Genomic DNA, 21810 nt, shown 5'->3' on the forward strand with positions numbered 1-21810 from the left:
GCTGCGGTCTGAAGGTCATCGTAAAAATACAATTAATTAAGAACAGAAATGATTTAAAACATCTTTCCAGTGGTTACTAAGCCAGAATCCATCTTCTCGGTTGAAATTGTCTCTGTGCTTGTATATGTGAATGGCCTCATGAACGAATCTCTCATGGTAGCCGGTTGGTTTGCAAAGAACCTCCGTCTTGGAGAAGTCAATGTCATGTGAGCCCACTGAATTATAACAGTGATCTGCCACGGCAGAGGAGTTCGTCCTACCGTGTTTCAAGTCTGCTTTATGTTCGCGGATGCGGTCCGAGATATGTCTTTTGGTTTCTCCAATGTAGCTACTACCACAGAGGCACTTTAGTTTGTAAACGCCCGGGTACTGTATGTCTGGAACAGCATCTTTTACAGATGGAACTAAATCACGGATTTTATGTACTGTGTTGAATCGGACCTGGATCTTGTGTTTATTCAGGATTTTGGAGATCTTTTTTAGTGACCCCTGCAATGTAGGGTAAGGTGATGGTTTTGAGTGGCTCCACAAGAGGATCCTTCTTCATGACTGGAGTGATGGCTTTGCGGATTGTGTAGCCGGAGTAGCCATTAGCCCTGAGAGCCTGGTGTACGTGCTTGAGTTCACTGATAATGTGTTCCTGGTCGGAAATGCATTGGGCTCTATGGCATAGAGTCTTGATGAGGGAGTTCTTCTGGGATGGATGGTGGTGGGAATCCGGTTTCAAGTAAGCATCTGTATGGGTAGCTTTCCTGTAGACAGAGTGGCTCATTGAACCATCATGTCTCCTTTTAATTAAGACATCCAAAAAGGGTAGTTTGCCATCTTTTTCGACCTCCATGGTAAATCTGATGGCTGGGTGTATGGAATTGATGTGGTCGCAGAATTGGTCTAGAGCAGGCTGGCCATGTGGCCAGATGACAAAGGTGTCATCAACGTACCTCTTCCATAAGGTCGGGCGTAGAGTGGCAGTCTGGATGGCGTCAGTTTCAAATTTTTCCATGAATACGTTGGCTACAACCGGAGATAGGAGGGAGCCCATTGGGGTGCCCTCAGTTTGTTTGTAGAAAGTTCCATTCCAGGTGAAGTATGTGTTGGTTAAGCAATGTCTCACCAGGGGGGGTACATCAGTATGCAGTCCTTGATGAACCAGGTCTTCAATGATAGCGATGGTGTCAGGTACCGGGACTTTGGTGAACAAGGACACCACATCAAAACTGACAAGCAGGTCGTTTGGGGACAGGGAAATGCCTTTGATTGTCGATACCAGGTGAGTAGAATTTAGTACCGCAGAGGTGGTTTTTCCAGTGAAAGGTCGCAGTATATCAGCAAGAAAACGTGCCAGTTTGTAGGTGGGGGAGTTGATAGTAGAGACGATGGGACGAAGGGGTGTATCTTCTTTGTGTATCTTTGGAAGGCCATATAATCTTGGTGGTCTGGCAGCAGAGGGTTTCAACGAGAACTGTTTGATCTCATCAATTAATGCTGTTGAATCAGAGATGATTTTGTTCGTTTTGGTGACCAGGCTGTTGGTGGGATCTCTTTTTATTTTTGTATAGCTGCCATCGTCGAGTAGTTCTTGAATTTTGTTGTTATATTCTGTTTTGTCCATGATGACAGTGGCATTGCCTTTGTCGGCTGAGAGGACGACAATATCATCCCTCTTTTTTAATTGAGATAATTCAAAACGTTCGTCTTTGCTGATGTTGCTGGGTGGCAACTTAGCGTTTTTGAGGGTTGCAGCGATTTCAGATCTTGCTACGCTGCAGAGATGTGACTCAAGCCCTTGAGTGCAACGTCGACATGGGCAATGATATCATTAACCGGTAAGTGTCTCGGTGTGACAGCAAACTTTAGACCTTTAGCTAAAACGGATTTCAGACCATCTGAAATTATTATTGTGTTATTTTATTTTATCAATTTATTATTTTATTCTCATTCTACGTGACTTTACCGAAAGAACCAAAGAAGATGAATCATTGCAGTCACGAAAGCTTTAAATCGAAATTTAACCGCCTCTACGGGGAGGGATTCCACACATCCTTAAGATCATTCAAAAGACTCCGGGATAAGAAGGCTCAACTAATCGAGTCTCTCACCTTTCTGAAGAGATGCCGCGACTCTAAGGTAATACCAACCGTATTTACACTAACCTCTGCTGTTGCAACTTCTCTCAATGCAAAACGAATTCTAGCTAGAACTAGCTTCGCTCTTATCTCGGAAAAAATCAGACTTACACGCACCGAACTCAATCAGTTAGACAAGACACTCTACAAATCACACTTAAAATTGACAGCAACAATGTCTACATCGGATTGAGAACATGTAGACAATATGACTACCTCTTCGGCTGCCACTATGTCGAACAAATGTAGGGACAATTTGATTTCCAAATTCAATCACCTCTCCAGCAAAAAATCGGATCCACACACCGAAAAGATAGACGTCAACAAAGTCGTAATTAATCGCAGTAACAGTTCCATTTCTGATGGTCTGAAATCCGTTTTAGCTAAAGGTCTAAACTTTGCTGTCACACCGAGACACTTACCGGTTAATGATATCATTGCCCATGTCGACGTTGCACTCAAGGGCTTGAGTCACATCTCTGCAGACATAGCAAGATCTGAAATCGCTGCAACCCTCAAAAACGCTAAGTTGCCACCCAGCAACATCAGCAAAGACGAACGTTTTGAATTATCTCAATTAAAAAAGAGGGATGATAATGTCGTCCTCTCAGCCGACAAAGGCAATGCCACTGTCATCATGGACAAAACAGAATATAACAACAAAATTCAAGAACTACTCGACGATGGCAGCTATACAAAAATAAAAAGAGATCCCACCAACAGCCTGGTCACCAAAACGAACAAAATCATCTCTGATTCAACAGCATTAATTGATGAGATCAAACAGTTCTCGTTGAAACCCTCTGCTGCCAGACCACCAAGATTATATGGCCTTCCAAAGATACACAAAGAAGATACACCCCTTCGTCCCATCGTCTCTACTATCAACTCCCCCACCTACAAACTGGCACGTTTTCTTGCTGATATACTGCGACCTTTCACTGGAAAAACCACCTCTGCGGTACTAAATTCTACTCACCTGGTATCGACAATCAAAGGCATTTCCCTGTCCCCAAACGACCTGCTTGTCAGTTTTAATGTGGTGTCCTTGTTCACCAATGTCCCGGTACCTGACACCATCGCTATCATTGAAGACCTGGTTCATCAAGGACTGCATACTGATGTACCCCCCCTGGTGAGACATTGCTTAACCAACACATACTTCACCTGGAATGGAACTTTCTACAAACAAACTGAGGGCACCCCAATGGGCTCCCCCCTATCTCCGGTTGTAGCCAACGTATTCATGGAAAAATTTGAAACTGACGCCATCCAGACTGCCACTCTACGCCCGACCTTATGGAAGAGGTACGTTGATGACACCTTTGTCATCTGGCCACATGGCCAGCCTGCTCTAGACCAATTCTGCGACCACATCAATTCCATACACCCAGCCATCAGATTTACCATGGAGGTCGAAAAAGATGGCAAACTACCCTTTTTGGATGTCTTAATTAAAAGGAGACATGATGGTTCAATGAGCCACTCTGTCTACAGGAAAGCTACCCATACAGATGCTTACTTGAAACCGGATTCCCACCACCATCCATCCCAGAAGAACTCCCTCATCAAGACTCTATGCCATAGAGCCCAATGCATTTCCGACCAGGAACACATTATCAGTGAACTCAAGCACGTACACCAGGCTCTCAGGGCTAATGGCTACTCCGGCTACACAATCCGCAAAGCCATCACTCCAGTCATGAAGAAGGATCCTCTTGTGGAGCCACTCAAAACCATCACCTTACCCTACATTGCAGGGGTCACTAAAAAAGATCTCCAAAATCCTGAATAAACACAAGATCCAGGTCCGATTCAACACAGTACATAAAATCCGTGATTTAGTTCCATCTGTAAAAGATGCTGTTCCAGACATACAGTACCCGGGCGTTTACAAACTAAAGTGCCTCTGTGGTAGTAGCTACATTGGAGAAACCAAAAGACATATCTCGGACCGCATCCGCGAACATAAAGCAGACTTGAAACACGGTAGGACGAACTCCTCTGCCGTGGCAGATCACTGTTATAATTCAGTGGGCTCACATGACATTGACTTCTCCAAGACGGAGGTTCTTTGCAAACCAACCGGCTACCATGAGAGATTCGTTCATGAGGCCATTCACATATACAAGCACAGAGACAATTTCAACCGAGAAGATGGATTCTGGCTTAGTAACCACTGGAAAGATGTTTTAAATCATTTCTGTTCTTAATTAATTGTATTTTTACGATGACCTTCAGACCGCAGCTCTTTCGCCAGCATTGCCTCTTAATACCTCTTACACCACGGTTAATGGTATGGTTTTACAACATGGAGTATACTAGGGCCTCGCAGCTGTCTCTCTCCCCCTCCTCTGTTCCGACCATGGATGAACTCGTCCGTCTGAACGGGGCCCGTAGCTATCCGTGGTGCTAAAGTTGAGGCTTAAAGGCCGTGATCTGAACGTGGCTCTTTCACTCCAGCGCTGTCCTACCAGACAGTCTCGTCCCTTCACCTGATGAAGGCCGCTTGTGTTGTGGCCGAAACGTCGTGAGAATATTATTGTGTTATTTTATTTTATCAATTTATTATTTTATTCTTATTCTACGTGACTTTACCGAAAGAACCAAAGAAGATGAATCATTGCAGTCACGAAAGCTTTAAATCGAAATATTTGTCTTTGTTGTGTGTATGAGATGCATGTGTGTGTGTGTGTATATGGGAAGCGGTAGTGCAGCGGTGAGCGTGCTGCACTATGAACCTGGCGACCTGAGTGATTCCCACTCACGGCCAACACCAGCGACGATGATCTGAACCAGTCCTGGGCTTCCCCTGGGTCGACTCAGTTTAAAACCTAGTAGGCTTTTGCGACCAATATCATCCATAATAAAGGGACCTTTTTTTGGGTTAGATTGCGTAAATATAAATGTGTCGTTAAACCCGCCACCACCTGACACAGCCAATTAGTAAGGTTTGTCACGTAAACAAAACGTGCCAATTAGTTACTGCTTCAGCACACTGGTTGTGTATTGGATAGTAAACCCAGAACATTTACCATTAGAGTATGACGTTTCACTGATTATTACAACCAGCTTCATCAGGCGATTTGCCATAATTGTGAAGAAGTATTCCTGTTTCCGTCTTTGAAGTTAACTCAGCCTTAAATGAGTACTTGGTGCAGGGTGTGAACATCGCCACTTGGGAGACAAATGCGGCCGGGCGTGGTGTTTGGCCACCCACCCCATCGTGTGCTGGGCCGGCCTTCATAGGTGTTGGCTCCCAGCGATTGCCCCGAGTCTGTTAAGGCTATACGGGGGTCTTTGTCTTTGTGTGTATGAGATGCATGCGAGTGTGTGTGTATGAGATGTGTGTGTGTATGAGATGTGTGTGTGTGTATGAGATGTGTGTGTATATGAGATGCATGTGTATATGAGATGCGTGTGTGTGTATGAGATGCATGTGTGTGTATGAGATGCGTGGGTGTGTATGAGATGTGTGTGTGTATGAGATGTGTGTGTGTGTATGAGATGCGTGTGTGTATGAGATGCGTGTGTGTGTGTATGAGATGTGTGTGTGTGTATGAGATGCACTGCTGTATAATAATGTACTACTCACTACTGAGTACACAGACAGTCCCCACTGTGTTCACAGCTACCACCCCAATGCACGCATAAACTCAACTCAGTCATTAAAAATGTTAAGTTATGTTTAGCAAACAATAGTCATTGCAACGTTAAACTTGAATCTAATAACAAGTTTAAGGCACTGCTGTATAATAATGTACTTGTCACTACTAACCACACAGTACCCACTGTGTTCACAGCTACCACCCCAACGCACACATAAACTCAACACACACTCACACAGTGCGCTAACCACTGCACCGCCGCTCCCCACACACACACAGTGCGCTAACCACTGCACCACCGCTCCCCACACACACACAGTGCGCTAACCACTGCACCACCGCTCCCCACGTCCACCACAACCTGGCACCCGATGATGTATCGATCGGCTCGGCTTACCGTGGCTGCTGCGCCAAGTCACCTGCAGAGAAAATCGATTCAAATTTCGATTAACTATTCTCGCGCCGATTCCTAATGGGATAACATTAGGAATCGATTATAATAGAATTACGGATGTATGAGTCGATTTCAATTGGGACAACATGGGAACCGATTTATTTGTGGCTTAGGCTAATAAAATCGATTTGCATTGGGATAACATGGGAATCAACAGTGGTCTAAAATGAACCTTCATTAATCGATTCCTACTGTGTAGACGTGGGAATCGACCACGTTAGACGATCACGTGTGTGGGCGTGGTCTCTCAACGTCAATCAACCAGGTAGGGCGTTGACTGGTGGAGAGTTTGGGATCTGATTGATTGATTGATTGCTTCTGTGGACAGGTGTCTTTTATACAGGTAACGAGCTGAGATTAGGAGCACTCCCTCTAAGAGTGTGCTCCTAATCTCAGCTCGTTACCTGTATAAAAGACACCTGGGAGCCAGAAATCTTTCTGATTGAGAGGGAGTCAAATACTTATTTCCCTCATTAAAATGCAAATAAATTTATAGCATTTTTGACATGCATTTTTCTGGATTTTGTTGTTATTCTATCTCTCACTGTTCAAATAAACCTACCATTAAAATTATATTTCTTAAAATTATATTTCTTAAAATTATATTTCTTTGTCAGTGGGCAAACGTACAAAATCAGCAGGGGATCAAATACTTTTTTTCCCTCACTGTAAACCCCAATGATCCGATCGAAATGAGGGATTTTGATCGGATCATTGGGGGGCCACGTGTCACCACCACCCCCCCCCCCCAAACAGTCATGAGCAGCACCTCCCCACACGCCCTGCCACCAAGAAAAATGTTTCACGTACGAGAGTGAAACTGATATTTTCATTCTCAGCTGGAATTTAGCCAAATGCAATACGCTTGAGAAACCTGGTTTAAAATCACAAGCAAGTTGCCTGAATTTCAAACCCATGGTCTCAGCGGTACAGCTCGGTGCTCTTGACAGGCTGAGCCAACCGGTCACTTCATCGCAAGCAACCGGAAGCATCAAGGTTGTCAATGCCGTGTGCGTCGTCCTAATGGGGAGCGGCAGTGTGGTGGCTTGCAATGCTGTGTTGCGAACCCAGTGAACAGAGTTCAATTCCTCCCCACTCACGACCAATAATGGTGCCGAATATTTAAACCGCTTTCCATGGGTCGGTATGGCTTTAAATGAGTACCTGGTGCAGTGTGATCGTGGTGGTGGTTGTGATGGTGGTGATGATCATGGTTGTGATGGTGGTGGTGATGGTGTCTCTATGGGTCTCTGTGAGTCCCTGAGCCTCTATGGGTGTCTACGAGTCTCAGTCACTCTGGGTCTATATGGGTCTCTATGAGTCTCTACGGGTCTGTACGGGTCTCTGTGTGTCCCTGTGGGTCTCTATGAGTCTCTGTGTCTGTTGGTCTCTGTGTATCTCAGTGTGTCTCTGTGGGTGTCTCTGGGTCTCTGTGTGTCTCTGTCGGTCTCTCTGAGTCTCTGTGGGTCTCTGTGTGTCTCTGTCAGAATCTATGTTTCCCTGTGGGTCTCTGTGGGTCTCTGGTGGCCCGGCCTGCTGTTGGCCACCCACTGCTCGTGTGCTGTGCCAGCCTTCATAGACGCTGTTACTCGCCAACAGCAATTTCCTCAACAGTCTGTTATTCAAGTTTTATTTCAAGTTTTCATGTATTAGGTATAGCCCTGTGACATGGGAATCAATAGTGGTCACCCACCTAAGTTCATTATAAATGTGGGAGCATTATACGCATTAGTTCGCTATCACGACATACAGTACCCTGGTGTCTACAAACTAAGTTGCCTCTGTGGTAGTAGTTACATTGGAGAAACCAAACGCCATGTCTCGGACCGCATTCGTGAACACAAAGCAGACCTTAAACACGGTAGGACCAACACCTCGGCCATGGCAGATCACTGTTATAATTCAGTAGGCTCACATGACATTGACTTCTCCAAGACAGAGGTTCTTTGCAATCCATCTGGCTACCATGAGAGATTTGTTCATGAGGCTATCCACATATACAAACACAGAGACACTTTCAACCGAGAAAATGGACTCTGGCTTAGCAATCATTGGAAGGATTTGATAAACCATTTCAGGTCTTAATTGATTGTTCACGCTTACGGTGGCTTTCAGACAGCATAAATTAATTTTTCGTCTCCCCCCTCCTCTTTTCAGAACATAGATGGACTCTTGATTTAAAGCTTTCGTGACTGCAGTAATTCATATTCTTAGCTCTTTCGGTAAAGTCACGTTGAAGGGAAACAATAAAACAATAAAATATATATATAACACAATATATATTTTATTATTCTTAGTTTTTTCGGTAAAGTCACGTTGAAGAGAAACAACAAAATAACAAAATATATATAAAACAATAAAAAAATCTCACGACGTTTCGACCATAACTCAAACGGTCATCATAATTTATAAATAAATGTGCCGTTTAAAAATAAATTTATGCAAACCAACACACCTGATGATGACCGTTTGAGTTATGGTCGAAACGTCGTGAGAATTGTTTATTGTTTTATATATATTTTGTTATTTTGTTGTTTCTCTTCAACGTGACTTTACCGAAAAAACTAAGAATATGAATTACTGCAGTCACGAAAGCTTTAGATAAAAATATATTTTATTGTTTCCCTTCAACGTGACTTTACCGAAAGAGCTAAGAATATGAATTACTGCAGTAAGGAAAGCTTTAAATCAAAACATCAACAGGCTGATGTGCCACATCTCCTCCTTCAAGAAGTCTCACAGCCCTGCGATGTTGTGTCCACACAACCCAAACTACGGAGTGCCTGGTGGTAAACCGCTGTGCTGTAGCCTGCGCCCTTCCAGTGGAGGAGGAACAGTAAAACCTCGCTGATGCTCTCCTGAAGCACTCCTGTGCGCAACAATCATTGAGACTAGTTGCACGTGCATCGATTGTAAAACCCCGTTCCGTTTCAGGAAGTGGGGACAGTTGGTGCCGTGTGCTCGTTTCACGTCGGGGTGCCACTAAAGGCGCAGGTCCCACTCCTGAGTGATCGGTTACGCGACGCTCTTTTGCACGAATAATCAATCTCTTGCAATTTTATTTAATTATTTAAATCTTTCGTGACTGCGGCGATTCATATTCTTTGTTCTTTCGGTAAAGTCACCACGTAGAAGGGAAACAATAAAATAATAAAAAAATATATAAAACAATAAAATTCTTACGACGTTTCGACCGCAACACAAGCAATCATCGTCAGGTGTGAAAACCACAGCAAGAACATTTAACTCGTAATCTCGTAGTCACTTACGTGTTAATATCGCCTGATGATGTCACTTACATGTTAATATCGCCTGATGATGTCACTTCCCTCTTAATGTCGCCTAATGATGTCACTTCCCTCTTAATGTTGACTGATGATGTCACTTCCCTCTTAATGGCGCCTGATGATGTCACTTACCTCTTAATGTCGCCTAATGATGTCACTTCCCTGTTAATATCGCCTGATGATGTCACTTCCCTCTTAATATCGCCTGATGATGTCACTTCCCTCTTAATGTCGCCTGATGATGTCACTTCCCTCTTATTGTTGCCTATTGATGTCACTTCCCCTCTCAATGTCACCTGATGATGTCACTTCCGTCTAAATGTCGCCTGATGTCACTTCCTTCTTAATGTCGCCTGATGATGTCACTTCCTGCTTAATGTCACCTCATGATGTCACTTCCTTCTTAATGTCACCTGATGATGTCACTTCCCTCGCGTTCAATGCAAACATGTCCAGGGCCCCGAGCCCCCCACCTCCGTCTGAAATGTCCAATGCGCCCATCGCAGAAAGCTGGTGCTACACACAGGTAACTTGTTCCCCTGTGGCCAATCACATTCAACGGGTCTCCGTCTTGTGCCGGTCAAAGTATGCGCATGGCTAATGCATTTAACTTTTACACGTTTTTTGTTCATCGCAAAGCCATCCAAAATGGTTTCATAATTATGTGTAAGTGCAATTATGGATTATCATTGTACAGGCTATTTTTGTACATCAGATTGCAAAGTTCATAGAATTGCACTAACAACATTATACTAGATAATTGTCTCTGATTTTGACTGGTAGTGTATTTTTACAAAAGGGGCAGCAGTTTTTATCAAATAAAAAAAATAAAAAGGCCTTTTATTGCACACTCTAATCTATGACATGTTGAGACTTGTTGTGTTAACGCTGTGCAGTAATGAACATGCAAGGTAATCCCAGAACACTAATAAGACCCTTTCATGTACAGTAATGTTTCTTTCCTTATAGGCAGTTTGTGTTTTTGAGCACAATATTCAGATGTGTGGGTGAAATACTTGAGGGTTTGTCAATGGTCATGTATTTATGGTAATGAATGAGCTTTATAGCTGTTATGTGCTCGTGTATTTCAGGTTAAGGTTGTAAAGTTCTCTTATATGTGGACCATCAACAATTTCAGCTTCTGTCGTGAAGAAATGGGCCAAGTTCTCAAGAGTTCTACATTTTCAGCAGGCACCAATGATACATTGAAATGGTACAGTAAATTCTGGCTATTTTATGACATTAAAAAAAAAATCACAATGCTCACGGAGGTGCTTTACTAGAACAATTTTGCATAGTGCATGTTTTAGTTCATACTATATTGTTTTAGCAATGTAGTCTGCGCGTACATACACACCTAATATGTCTTGTTTATATGTTCAATCAGGTGCCTACGCATACACCCCAAGGGTCTTGACGAAGAGAGTAAAGATTACCTATCGTTGTACTTGTTATTGGTCAGCTGTCCCAAGAGTGAAGTCTACGCCAAGTTCAAGGTTTCTATTCTTAATGCCAAGGGAGAGGAAACCAAGGCTATGGGTGAAACTACTTGTATTTAAGTATCAATTCACGTCATATGTGTATTTGGTAACAGGATTATATCATAATCAGCCATTATTTATCGACTGCTTGAAACATTGTATAAACCTTACGAACACCATCCCTCATCCTTCACATGAGCTGATCTAATATCTCCTTGTCTACGTTTGACATCGTCTTGGGCATGTACTCTACTTTTCTTCCTATTCGACCACTAGTCTCATCCATCAACCATCCCATTTAGCGATGTGTCCTGTCCAAGCCCAATCTATATTTACAACAGTCAATATGTTGTCTCTAATTTGCCGTTTTGATTTGACCAACGTGTTCCTCTTTCAGTTTCTCACTGTAATTCTCAACATACTTCTCTCCACGCTTTGTGTACTTTTTGGTTTTGTTCCATTTGTCAGTGTTTCTATTTGTAATCAGTGTTTCATAGTAGGTAATATGCACTAGATTGGAATCTTTCATCCTGTAGCACATTGCAACTTTTCATTATCAAATTAATATTCCAAAAGTGCTCTTGATCCTGTTCCACCTTCAGAAGTTGCCATTATGCATATTTTTTGTGTTTTCCATGATATTGACCCTCCAATAATTATTTTATTTTGCTTAGTGTACCTGGACATTGTCATTCACGGACATTTCTTTTCCTAGTTTTACAATCTTCACCATGTGTTATTCCATTGTAATTTATCAAGTGACGGCTTTATTTTTCTGCTTGCACTCACTGTTTATTACAACTTCATTATTTTTGTTTGTATTCTCATCCATTTTTTTATTCATTTCTGGTGGTTTTACAAAGGTTGGCATTTTCATCCCATTTCACACTTCTCCTTTACCTTGCTTTAGTGGTTCATATTGTTTGTTTTATAATTGCCTTATTACTTTCAGGATACTCTTTCAATGCGCGATAACTATTTTAAGTGATGACATCCATACATTTACTGTGCTTTGCTAAGGCTATTAACATGTTTCTGAGAGTCTAAATCTATCTTTTTGTTTTAAACTTTCATGTTTTTTTCTTATTATTTGCTTTGGTGTTGTCTTTGGTAATGTTAACATGTAACTCACGTCACACAACCATGTTTACAAAGACAAGCATTATTAATACACAAACACATTCAACTAATCCATATGAACTATATCTTCATACACTTAAATCCAGGTCTGATTTTCATCTACCTTGAAGTTAAAAGCTAAACTGAACTATTTTTATTTTACCAGGCAAGGCCCACTGAACTACAGTGTGGGAAAAAAGTATTTGATGCCCTGCTGATTTTGTACGTTTGCCCACTAACAAAGAAATGATCAGTCTATAATTTTAATGGCAGGTTTATTTCAACAGTGAGAGACAGAATAACTACAACAAAATCCAGAAAAACGCATGTCAAAAATTGTATAAATTGATTGGCATTTTAATGAGGGAAATAAGTATTTGACTCCCTCTCAATCAGAAAGATTTCTGGCTCCCAGGTGTCGTTTATACAGGTAATGAGCTGAGATTAGGAGCACACTCTTAAAGGGAGTGCTCCTAATCTCAGCTTACCTGTATAACAGACACCTTTCCACAGAAGCAATCAATCAGATTCCAAACTCTCCACCATGGCCAAGACCAAAGAGCTCTCCAAGGATGTCAGGGACAAGATTGTAGACCTACACAAGGCTGGAATGGGCTACAAGACCATTGCCAAGCAGCTTGGTGAGAAGGTGACAACAGTTGGTGCGATTATTCGCAAATGGAAGAAACACAAAAGAACTGTCAATCTCCCTCGGTTTGGGGCCCCATGCAAGATCTCACCTCGTGGGGTTGCAATGATCATGAGAACGGTGAGGAATCAGCCCAGAACTACACGGGAGGATCTTGTCAATGATCTCAAGGCAGCTGGGACCATAGTCACCAAGAAAACAATTGGTAACACACTACGCCGTGAAGGACTGAAATCCTGCAGCGCCCGCAAGGTCCCCCTGCAAAACAAAGTACATATACATGCCTGTCTGAAGCTTGCCAATGAACATCTGAGTGATTCAGAGGACAACTGGGTGAAAGTGTTGTGGTCAGATGAGACCAAAATGGACCTCTTTGGCATCAACTCAACTCGCCGTGTTTGGAGGAGGAGGAATGCTGCCTATGACCCCAAGAACACCATCCCCACTGTCAAACATGGAGGTGTAAACATTATGCTTTGGGGGTGTTTTTCTGCTAAGGGGACGGGACAACTTCACCGCATCAAAGGGAAAATGGACGGGGCCATGTACCGTCAAATCTTGGGTGAGAACCTCCTTCCCTCAGCCAGGGCATTGAAAATGGGTCCTGTATGGGTATCCCAGCATGACAATAACCTAAAACACACGGCCAAGGCAACAAAGGAGTGGCTCAAGAAAAAGCACATTAAGGTCCTGGAGTGGCCTAGCCAGTCTCCAGACCTTAATCCCATAGAAAATATGTGGAGGGAGCTGAAGGTTCGAGTTGCCAAACATCAGCCTCGAAACCTTAATGACTTGGAGAAGATCTGCAAAGAGGAGTGGGACAAAATCCCTCCTGAGATGTGTGCAAACCAGGTGGCCAACTACAAGAAACGTCTGACCTCTGTGATTGCCAACAAGGGTTTTGCCACCAAGTACTAGGTCATGTTTTGCAGAGGGGTCAAATACTTATTTCCCTCATTAAAATGCAAATCAATTTATAACATTTTTGACATGCGTTTTTCTGAATTTTGTTGTTTTTCTGTCTCTCACTGTTCAAATAAACCTACCATTAAAATGATAGACTGATAATTTCTTTGTCAGTGGGCAAACGTACAAAATCAGCAGGGAATCAAATACTTTTTTCCCTCACTGTACATAGCTCTTTTTCAGAAGTGCCCCGGCCACAAACGATAGCTTAACGAGATGGCTTATTGTGTGGAAATGTATAGCAGCCAAATACTCTGGATTTTTATAAATATGGAGGAAAAAACCGGAAGATCTGGATAAAAATACATGCAACCACAAGGAGAACATGCAGATTCCAAATATACAGGCATCAGGGTTGAGATCGAACCCATGACCTATATACCAGGCGAGGTAGTTGACTGCCACCGTGGCGCAGGGCTTTAGAATACATTGCTGTTTTTACACTTTGAAAATAGAATAAAAAATGTTTTTCCCATTACATGAAATTACCACCGTTTATTGTAAGAACTGGTGAGTATTGTTTGAAATCTATTTTTTTACAGAGAGCCCGCGAGCATACCGCTTTTTCCAAGGAAAAGACTGGGGATTTAAAAAAATCATTCGAAGAGATTTTTTGCTTGATGAATCTAATAACTTGCTTCCAGATAACAAACTGACACTATTTGGTGAAGTAAGTATGACATGCTGCAGCTAATGTGTAATTTTCTATTTTAGTCATTACAATTGCACAGTTGGAGTCAATATTCTACTTAATTGAAGATTGTAATAATTACTTTCCCTGTTCCATACAAGGAAATTGTTAACATGAGTTTTACAAGCACGTTTTTCCTCCACTGGTGCTAGAGTTAACATAGCACAACAATTAAATAATCAAGCGTAATTTTTTTTAGGTTTTCTCCCTCTGGATAGTGTTTATATTTAAACCTTGACATTTTTATAAACTAGAATGTCAGGTATTACATAAAGTGTTTTGTTTAAATGTCGCCACATGAATTCCTTTTCCTATTCTCGGACATCAGCCAGTTTGATGTAAATGTTTCTTGTCCTTAGGGGGGTCCTTTTAATCAGCCAGATTTATATTTTTTATCTTTAAAATACTTTACAAAATACAAGCATTTTTGATAATGAAAGGAAGCACATCAAGAAGGGCTGTTCACTTCCTCTGTTGTTGTGCAGAACCCATAATTAGGGGCCTCACTACCTGTTTAAACTGTTTATACAGTGTAAAATAACTTGACAAAAATATAGAATGAAAATTGATTAATATGAAAAACATTTCACGGACCTCTATTTTGGCATTATTCACAACACTTGTTCTGATATAGGATGTCTGTGCAGATTTGCTTGCTTGATTGAACCAAAGCCTACATCTTCATGCAAAATGTGTAGTTAAGTGAGGATTTGTAAAAAAAAATCATCAAATGCCTTCTCAAAGCTGGTTGATGTCTATGCAGGTTAGTGTGGTGCAGGATTCCGTGAACATTTCTGGTCAATCCAGCATGAGTACATTGATAGTGCCAGATTGCCGGCTGGCAGTTGACTTCGGGGAGATCTGGGACAATTCCCGCTTCACTGACTGCCTGCTTCGTGTTGGTGGCCAGGAGTTTAAAGCACACAAGGCCGTATTGGCAGGTCTGTGCCACAACAAGCAACACATGCGTCGTTTAGTGTACAATAGAACCATATAATTAATGATACTGTAATTAGTTTGGGGTAATCAACTACAGCCATTTCCTGTTTTACACTGAATTTTATTAACTTACACTGGCAAAGGCTTACGTCAATTTGTAATGCTTTTTGTTAAAGGATACATCAGTAAATATGTGTAATGAATTCAACTGAGTCACAGACGCACTTCTTCAACCGACACACGGGGTACTACCCCGTAACACATGAACAACCTATGGTGGTGGACCACCAGGCTATCTACACTAATTACACGGGAATTAGCTACGACGGACCGGACCCTGGCCGGGGTCCGGGTCCACGTGTTGGTGACTCTTGTAGGACGTAGATTCTTCAGGATGAACAACAGCAGCCGGTCCCTCTCAGGGACCCGGTTTTTATCCTCTGTGGCGGGGGTGGCTCCGCCCTTGGCCACGACCACCTTCTGGAATCCTCTAGCGGGTTCCCGGCCCTGACACGTGACCACCCCTAGCCCCCACCTGGGGGCCCTGTGTACACTTTACCGGTCACGTGTCCTTCGTGGTCAAGTGCCATGGCCCTTGGTAACCCCATTCCCATGGCCAGCACTCTCACACCCTATCCTGTAGGGGTCGGCACCCCACGCAGAGCGTGGTGCCACTCAGCACTGTCAGACAGCGCTCACCATGCCCCTCTCGGGCCGGTACTGCACCCACATCCACGTGGTGCCCGCGATGTTAAAACATCGCACGCCGTGCCTCTCTATAGCCGGCATTACACAGTGACATTCGCGATGTCACTACATATATAAATGTAATATTGTATTGTGTGAGAGATGAACATATTTAATTAGCCTGTTGCTAAAGTTTTTATTCCGTTTTTATTTACTTCACTATATCGTTGTTGTGCAGGAATTCATTTTTCACAATGCAGTTATGGTGTAGGTTTTGAGCCTCTAATTTGGACATTTATTTGCGTCCATGTTTGACAAATCTGTAATGGATATGCCATATGAAATAAAATATGGATCTGGATTTTACCTCTTTTGTATCTAGATTATTTGATCTCTAGATATAACATCTAAATGTGTCTGTACCACATTCTGGTGTTTTTCCAATTCACTGTACAGTAAAACCTTGAATTGCGAGTAACTTGGTCTGCAAGTGTTTTGCAAGACCAGCAAATTTTTTTAATAAATATTAATTTGATAAACGAGTGAGGTTTTGCAATACGAGTAGTACGTATACGCTTTGTCTGCCGAGCGTCACGTGATCACAACTGATATACGAGTGCTTTGATATACGAGTGCTTTGGATTACAAACACGTTTCCGGAACAAATTATTCTCGCAATCCAAGGTTTTACTCTATTTGTTAACAGTTGCTTTACCTTTTTCAGGTCGGTCACTTGTTTTTAATGCTATGTTTGAACATGAAATGGAAGAGAGCAAAAAGGTATCTTTAAATGCAATCTTAATACAGCACATTAATACTGTGATCATACATTTCCAAGGTGCATTTGTCACAATGGATCGGTTGATAAGTATCTCTTGAGAGTGCTGTCAAATGTTGAACTATTACCCTAGTAACTCTTTTGGCGCATTGCACGTTTATTATCAAAAAGTATTCATTCCGAGGGAATGTTAGATTGTATTTTATAGCTATTTTTTATACAACATTTCACAGAAGGCCATTGCATGTGTGTCAAGAATGGATTTATTACGCGCAATAAATAGTCATCGGCAAGTTGAATACAACTTGAATGGAGCCACTTTACATGTGTTGTGTAGATATAAAGGATGTTTATTTAATTTAATGCTATATTTTCGTCTCCCAATATATGCCGAAGTTAATTTGAATATATTGTGTTGCTACCTTGCAGAATCGAGTGGAGATTAATGATGTGGAGCCTGACGTGTTCAAGGAAATGATGAGTTTTGTCTATACGGGAAGGGCTCCAAACCTGGAGAAGATGGCTGATGAGCTGCTGGCCGCTGCTGACAAGGTTACACGCTTAAAATATTAACATGAGATCGCACCACCTTGTGATGTATCGGTATGCAGTTGTAGGTCGCAAGTGAAATTAAAACAGCATTTAGGTATTTTCTAAAGCCCGTGTCACAAATAATATGAATAGCAAATGTATATGATGTAGACGTTCACATTAGTGCTTTCAGGTTTTGGAATTGATGTCCTGGGAGATGATTGAATTTTCAACAAAAAATATAAATTGTCATGCAATTTCACAATTGAATTGAATGTCAAACTGGTATTAGTCCATGCTAGAGGCTAGTACGTGTGCATTGAAGTGCATTCACATGCAGCATTTTTATCCTAAGTGCAACCATTTGGCTGTGTGTTCTTGTATTGAGGGATTTTTGTTAATCACATTAACAATTGATACAATTAGTAATAAAATAAAGGGAAGTGTTTTAAAAGATTGTTTGATATGGCATGGCTGTATAGAAATAAATTGGAACAAATATACTTTTATTAAGGAAACGGATATCCTGCTGTTCCTGAAGATCTGCCAGATAATCAGTTAAGAGTCATTACTCTCCCTTCTGGAACATCATATTCAATAGTTCCTAAAGCGATTGTAATGAAATAAGAATACAAATCGTATAAAGTCGCATGTTCAAGCTTTGTTCATTAAAGTTTAATATTATGCTAGAGTTGAAATATGGTGGCTTGCAGTTGCATTGTTTATCAGCTTAACCAAACTCTTTAAGCTCTTGGAAAACAACATCTCACCTCCTTTGTAATTTGCATGACTTTGTAACCAATATAATAAAGTTTAGGACAAGGACCCCTAATTATAGTAGAGATCAATAAATACATGACTTAAAACATAAATATGCTGAAAGGTTGATGCCATGTTTTAAGAAAATTCTCAAACATTTGACTGCTATATACTGCGTTTATAAAGTAGTTCATGGGGTGAGGGAATGTTATACAAGCGAAATAGGTAGAGAAAATAGTGTTCTTAATACTGAAATTGCACTTTGTTTTTACTTTTCTCAAGTATGCATTAGAGAGGTTGAAGGTGATGTGCGAGGAGGCACTATGCACAAACTTGTCGGTGGAAAATGTTGTAGAGACTTTGATCTTGGCCGATTTGCACAGTGCAGAGCAGTTGAAGGCCCGGGCCATTGACTTCATAATAAACAGGCAAGTCTAGTGAGAGTGTGACTGTCACTGAGCTGCGTAACATTGATGATGTTACCTGGCAATTTGCATTACAGTCCCTTTTAATGGAGACTAACCGTTTGCCCCAATCCTTATAGACACTGCTTATTAGGAGCTCGCTTAACCCTAACTTGTACTTGCAGTCATGCGATGGACGTAATGGAGACGGCGGGCTGGAAGTCCATGGTTCTGTCTCGCCCTCACCTGGTTGCGGATGCTTTCCGTGCCTTGGCCACGGCCCAGTCTCCACAGCTGGGACCTCCATGCAAGCGTCTCAAACAGACTTAACGGTGGCAGGCAAAGAACATCTATGACCAGGAAAACTTTGGCTGCACGGTGCGGTTATTTACCTGTGGCCTCCATGCAAACAACCGTGAAGACTTTGCATCAGACTACCAACTTTCCTCTGCTTTGAAAATAATGTTAATTTAAGCAAATATGTTTACTTTCACAAAAAGGTGGCCAAATTCACTTTACCATGTAATATAGTGTTACATCTATACATCTACAACTCTATAAACAAGTATATATGTAGAAAAAGTGGAAAACTACAACCTAATAAACACCACGACATATCCCAATTGAGAGAGTGTAAAATAAAACGTTCGATGTGATTGTCCCTAGGTGGCAGGACAATTTGGTTCAATTGTTTAGTTAAGCAAAAACAATGGTCTAAAACCCTGCAATGTCTACCTTAACGTGAAGGATGAGTATTCGTCCAGTGTCTGTGTACTCAAGGTTACAGATAGTGGTATAGGGAACAACCAGTTCTAAAAGATAAGAATGTGCCAAGCCATATAAGGCCTTAATTCAAGAGGTAAACTTTTCAGATTGATTTTTCATTGCACAGACAGCTTATGCATTGACTAGAACAGGAGTACTATGATTGCGCGAGTTTGAAGACTGACAAAGATAATATTGCAGTCGTGTATCCTGCGTATAACAAAGCATGGATGGAGTGCTCGGTGTAAGAAAAGGCAAGGCACAGCATCAATTTGGCCATGTTACGCAGTTGATAACATTTCACTTTTTTGCTCGTATGGGCTTTCATGTATGACCCAAAGGTTTTTGACTTACAACAAAAGTAAATCTTATGTCCATCAATTTAGTAGTTTGTATTCACGGAAACAAGATGTGCTGTTTTCTAAGTTTTGTTTCGTATTATATTGTAATGATTTGTTTTTATTATGAATTTCATCTATTACCAACTCGTAGCATCATGTCAACCCAGAGTTTTACGTGATTGGAAGGACCATAATTTTTGCATCAGCGCTGTTTTACGTAACCTCTCACTTAAAATTAAATTGTACATAAAATTGCATAAGCTTTGAAGGATTACACACATAGATTTGGAAGCACAGATTTAAATAATATTCAAAGCTGCAGGATATAATATGAAAGTACAACAAATGAGCAGTGTCATGGATTTGAGTCGATTTGAAGAATATTACAATCTAATGCAATGTGTTGGGATATGAACAAATGCAAACGACGAGAATGTTGGAGTTTTTTTTACGTGTTAAACATACAAAACAAGTTGGATAATACATGCAAAATTAAGGATAGCCAGTGTTGTAAGCAGTCTATTTATTTTGTTATTTGTTTAATATTTTAGTTTCGTCCTTATATATATTTGATGCTAAAGATGTATATGGTACATTGCACTCTACCTATTCAATTAAAAACTGATTAGGTGATTCGGGGAAGTTATTTGTTGTCATGGTGAGAGTTAAAGCATTGAAATCTGATTGGGGTTCTAATCTGCAGCAAGTCTATGCTGTCATAAGTGAGTGTGAGTGCGGTGGACTAATTGACCCCTGAAATGTATCAGGCAGTTACCGATAATGTACTCTTCAAATTGTTGCCTTGTATGACTTCCGAAATTGAAAACACTTTGCGCCAAATGTAAATGTTTATTGGAAAATGGATATACTGTAACTGCCAAAAAATATATATAATTGCAGAAATAATAATATGGTCTTTGTAAAAAGTGTGTGTTTTGAAAAAGTGTGATTGCATGCAAGACAGTTTTGGGTTCTTCCCACGAGTTTTTTTGCATATTCAGAGATGAAAATATGTTAATTGGTTAAATTAAATTTTTTTGCTACAATTGTAATACAAAAATATAAACTTGAAGCTAGAAATGCGGTATAGTGCCCCAATGTTTGACCTTTTTATCTTTTTCCATTACAGATAATACTGTTTTGGATGTAATATAAATGTTTTGTAAGGCCCTTTTACAATGAATTGTCAGCAGATGATTGGAATTGCAAAATGAACCATTCTTGTATATTACGTGTTTTCTAAATTGATTTGCATTATAAATGGCAATATAAACCCTTTTCATGTGGTAAATATATTACCGTTATCTGATCTCTTCTAGAAATCAGTATTTGGATATAAGAAAAAAAGCTGCTTTTAGCTCTGCACCACTTATTCCACATTTTTTTCATTAAAATTGTTTTTGATGTTAATATTTTCATTCATGACATTTTGCAGTGTTACACTTTTTATTTTCGGTAAAGTCTCGTCGAAAGAAATTACTACACTTTACCCGAAAGAACCAAAGAGTCATTCCTGCAGTCACGAAAGCTTTGAATCTATTTTGCTGTGTATTTAAAAGTTGAAAAAACATGAATGTACCTGGAAATATGTCCAGTTTAAGTTGTCATGTTCTTTACTCTGGGAATGTTACAGATATGTGGATTTGTCAAATTTCAATTGACACCCAACAACAACATTTTAACAAGTTGTATTTTGGAGCCTTGCCACTTTTATAGGCATGTTTACCATGTGTTGATAAACAGTTCACTGGAGAATTGTAATGTGTTCACTGTTCATCATTTACAGCGTTTTGTCAACCCACTGCTTAAACGAAGGCCTCACCACACCATGTCGGTCATTCTTCACCCACTGATGTTAACTGTGGCTGGGAATTGAACTGGTTGTTTCGTCAGTTTCCTAGTGCCACCACTCCATTCAATTACATCCTGTTTAATGTGTATAATTATAAGTGGCATTCTTACTCTTTGGTTCTATTCGGTAAAGTCACGTAGGTAAAAAAATTAAAACAACAAAAATCACGACGTTTCGGCCACAACACAAGCGGCCTTCATCAGGTGAAGGGACCAACCTGTCCAGCGGGCAGCGTTGGAGTGAAGAAAGCCAAGCGCTGGTCGCCTCCCTTTAAGCTGTGAGGGGGCAAACAGCAAACGCTCTGACAAAGGAAATTAGCATGAAACGCACCACTGACAAAGTTTGGAATTAGCACAAGATGATAATACACCTC

At 41.0% G+C, this 21810-nt stretch overlaps 1 protein-coding gene across 2 annotated transcripts; it reads left to right on the forward strand.

Moving 5' to 3' along the window:
- The first annotated feature begins 9904 nt into the window (after nt 1-9904).
- Nucleotides 9905-18627, forward strand: LOC142917884 (speckle-type POZ protein-like). 2 transcript variants are annotated; one of them, XM_076062223.1, is made up of 8 exons: nt 9905-10001; nt 10567-10688; nt 10863-11014; nt 14233-14360; nt 15145-15322; nt 16732-16787; nt 17215-17337; nt 18358-18627. In XM_076062223.1, exons 1-8 carry the CDS (start codon nt 9924-9926, stop codon nt 18511-18513), a joined length of 993 nt encoding a protein of 330 aa, XP_075918338.1. In that variant the 5' UTR covers nt 9905-9923; the 3' UTR covers nt 18514-18627. The 2 variants fall into 2 exon arrangements, with proteins under 2 accessions (XP_075918338.1, XP_075918339.1); XM_076062224.1 differs by lacking the exon at nt 9905-10001 and adding an exon at nt 10054-10141 and having other exon boundaries at nt 18358-18626.
- Nucleotides 18628-21810: the final 3183 nt, after the last annotated feature.

Source organism: Petromyzon marinus, unplaced genomic scaffold (genome assembly GCF_048934315.1).
Source record: "Petromyzon marinus isolate PM22_M1 ecotype Great Lakes invasive population unplaced genomic scaffold, UKy_Petmar_22M1.pri1.0 PM_G_Scaffold_54, whole genome shotgun sequence".
Classification (NCBI taxonomy): Eukaryota; Metazoa; Chordata; class Hyperoartia; order Petromyzontiformes; family Petromyzontidae; genus Petromyzon; species Petromyzon marinus.

What these genes read in the sequence shown, in the direction of transcription:
- LOC142917884 (XM_076062223.1), top strand. Translation starts at nt 9,924, where the DNA reads ATGTCCAGGGCCCCGAGCCCCCCACCTCCGTCTGAAATGTCCAATGCG. An exon ending in ACACAAGGCCGTATTGGCAG is followed by an intron (nt 15,323 to 16,731) that starts GTCTGTGCCACA and finishes TACCTTTTTCAG; the next exon opens with GTCGGTCACTTGTTTTTAAT. An exon ending in AAATGGAAGAGAGCAAAAAG is followed by an intron (nt 16,788 to 17,214) that starts GTATCTTTAAAT and finishes GCTACCTTGCAG; the next exon opens with AATCGAGTGGAGATTAATGA.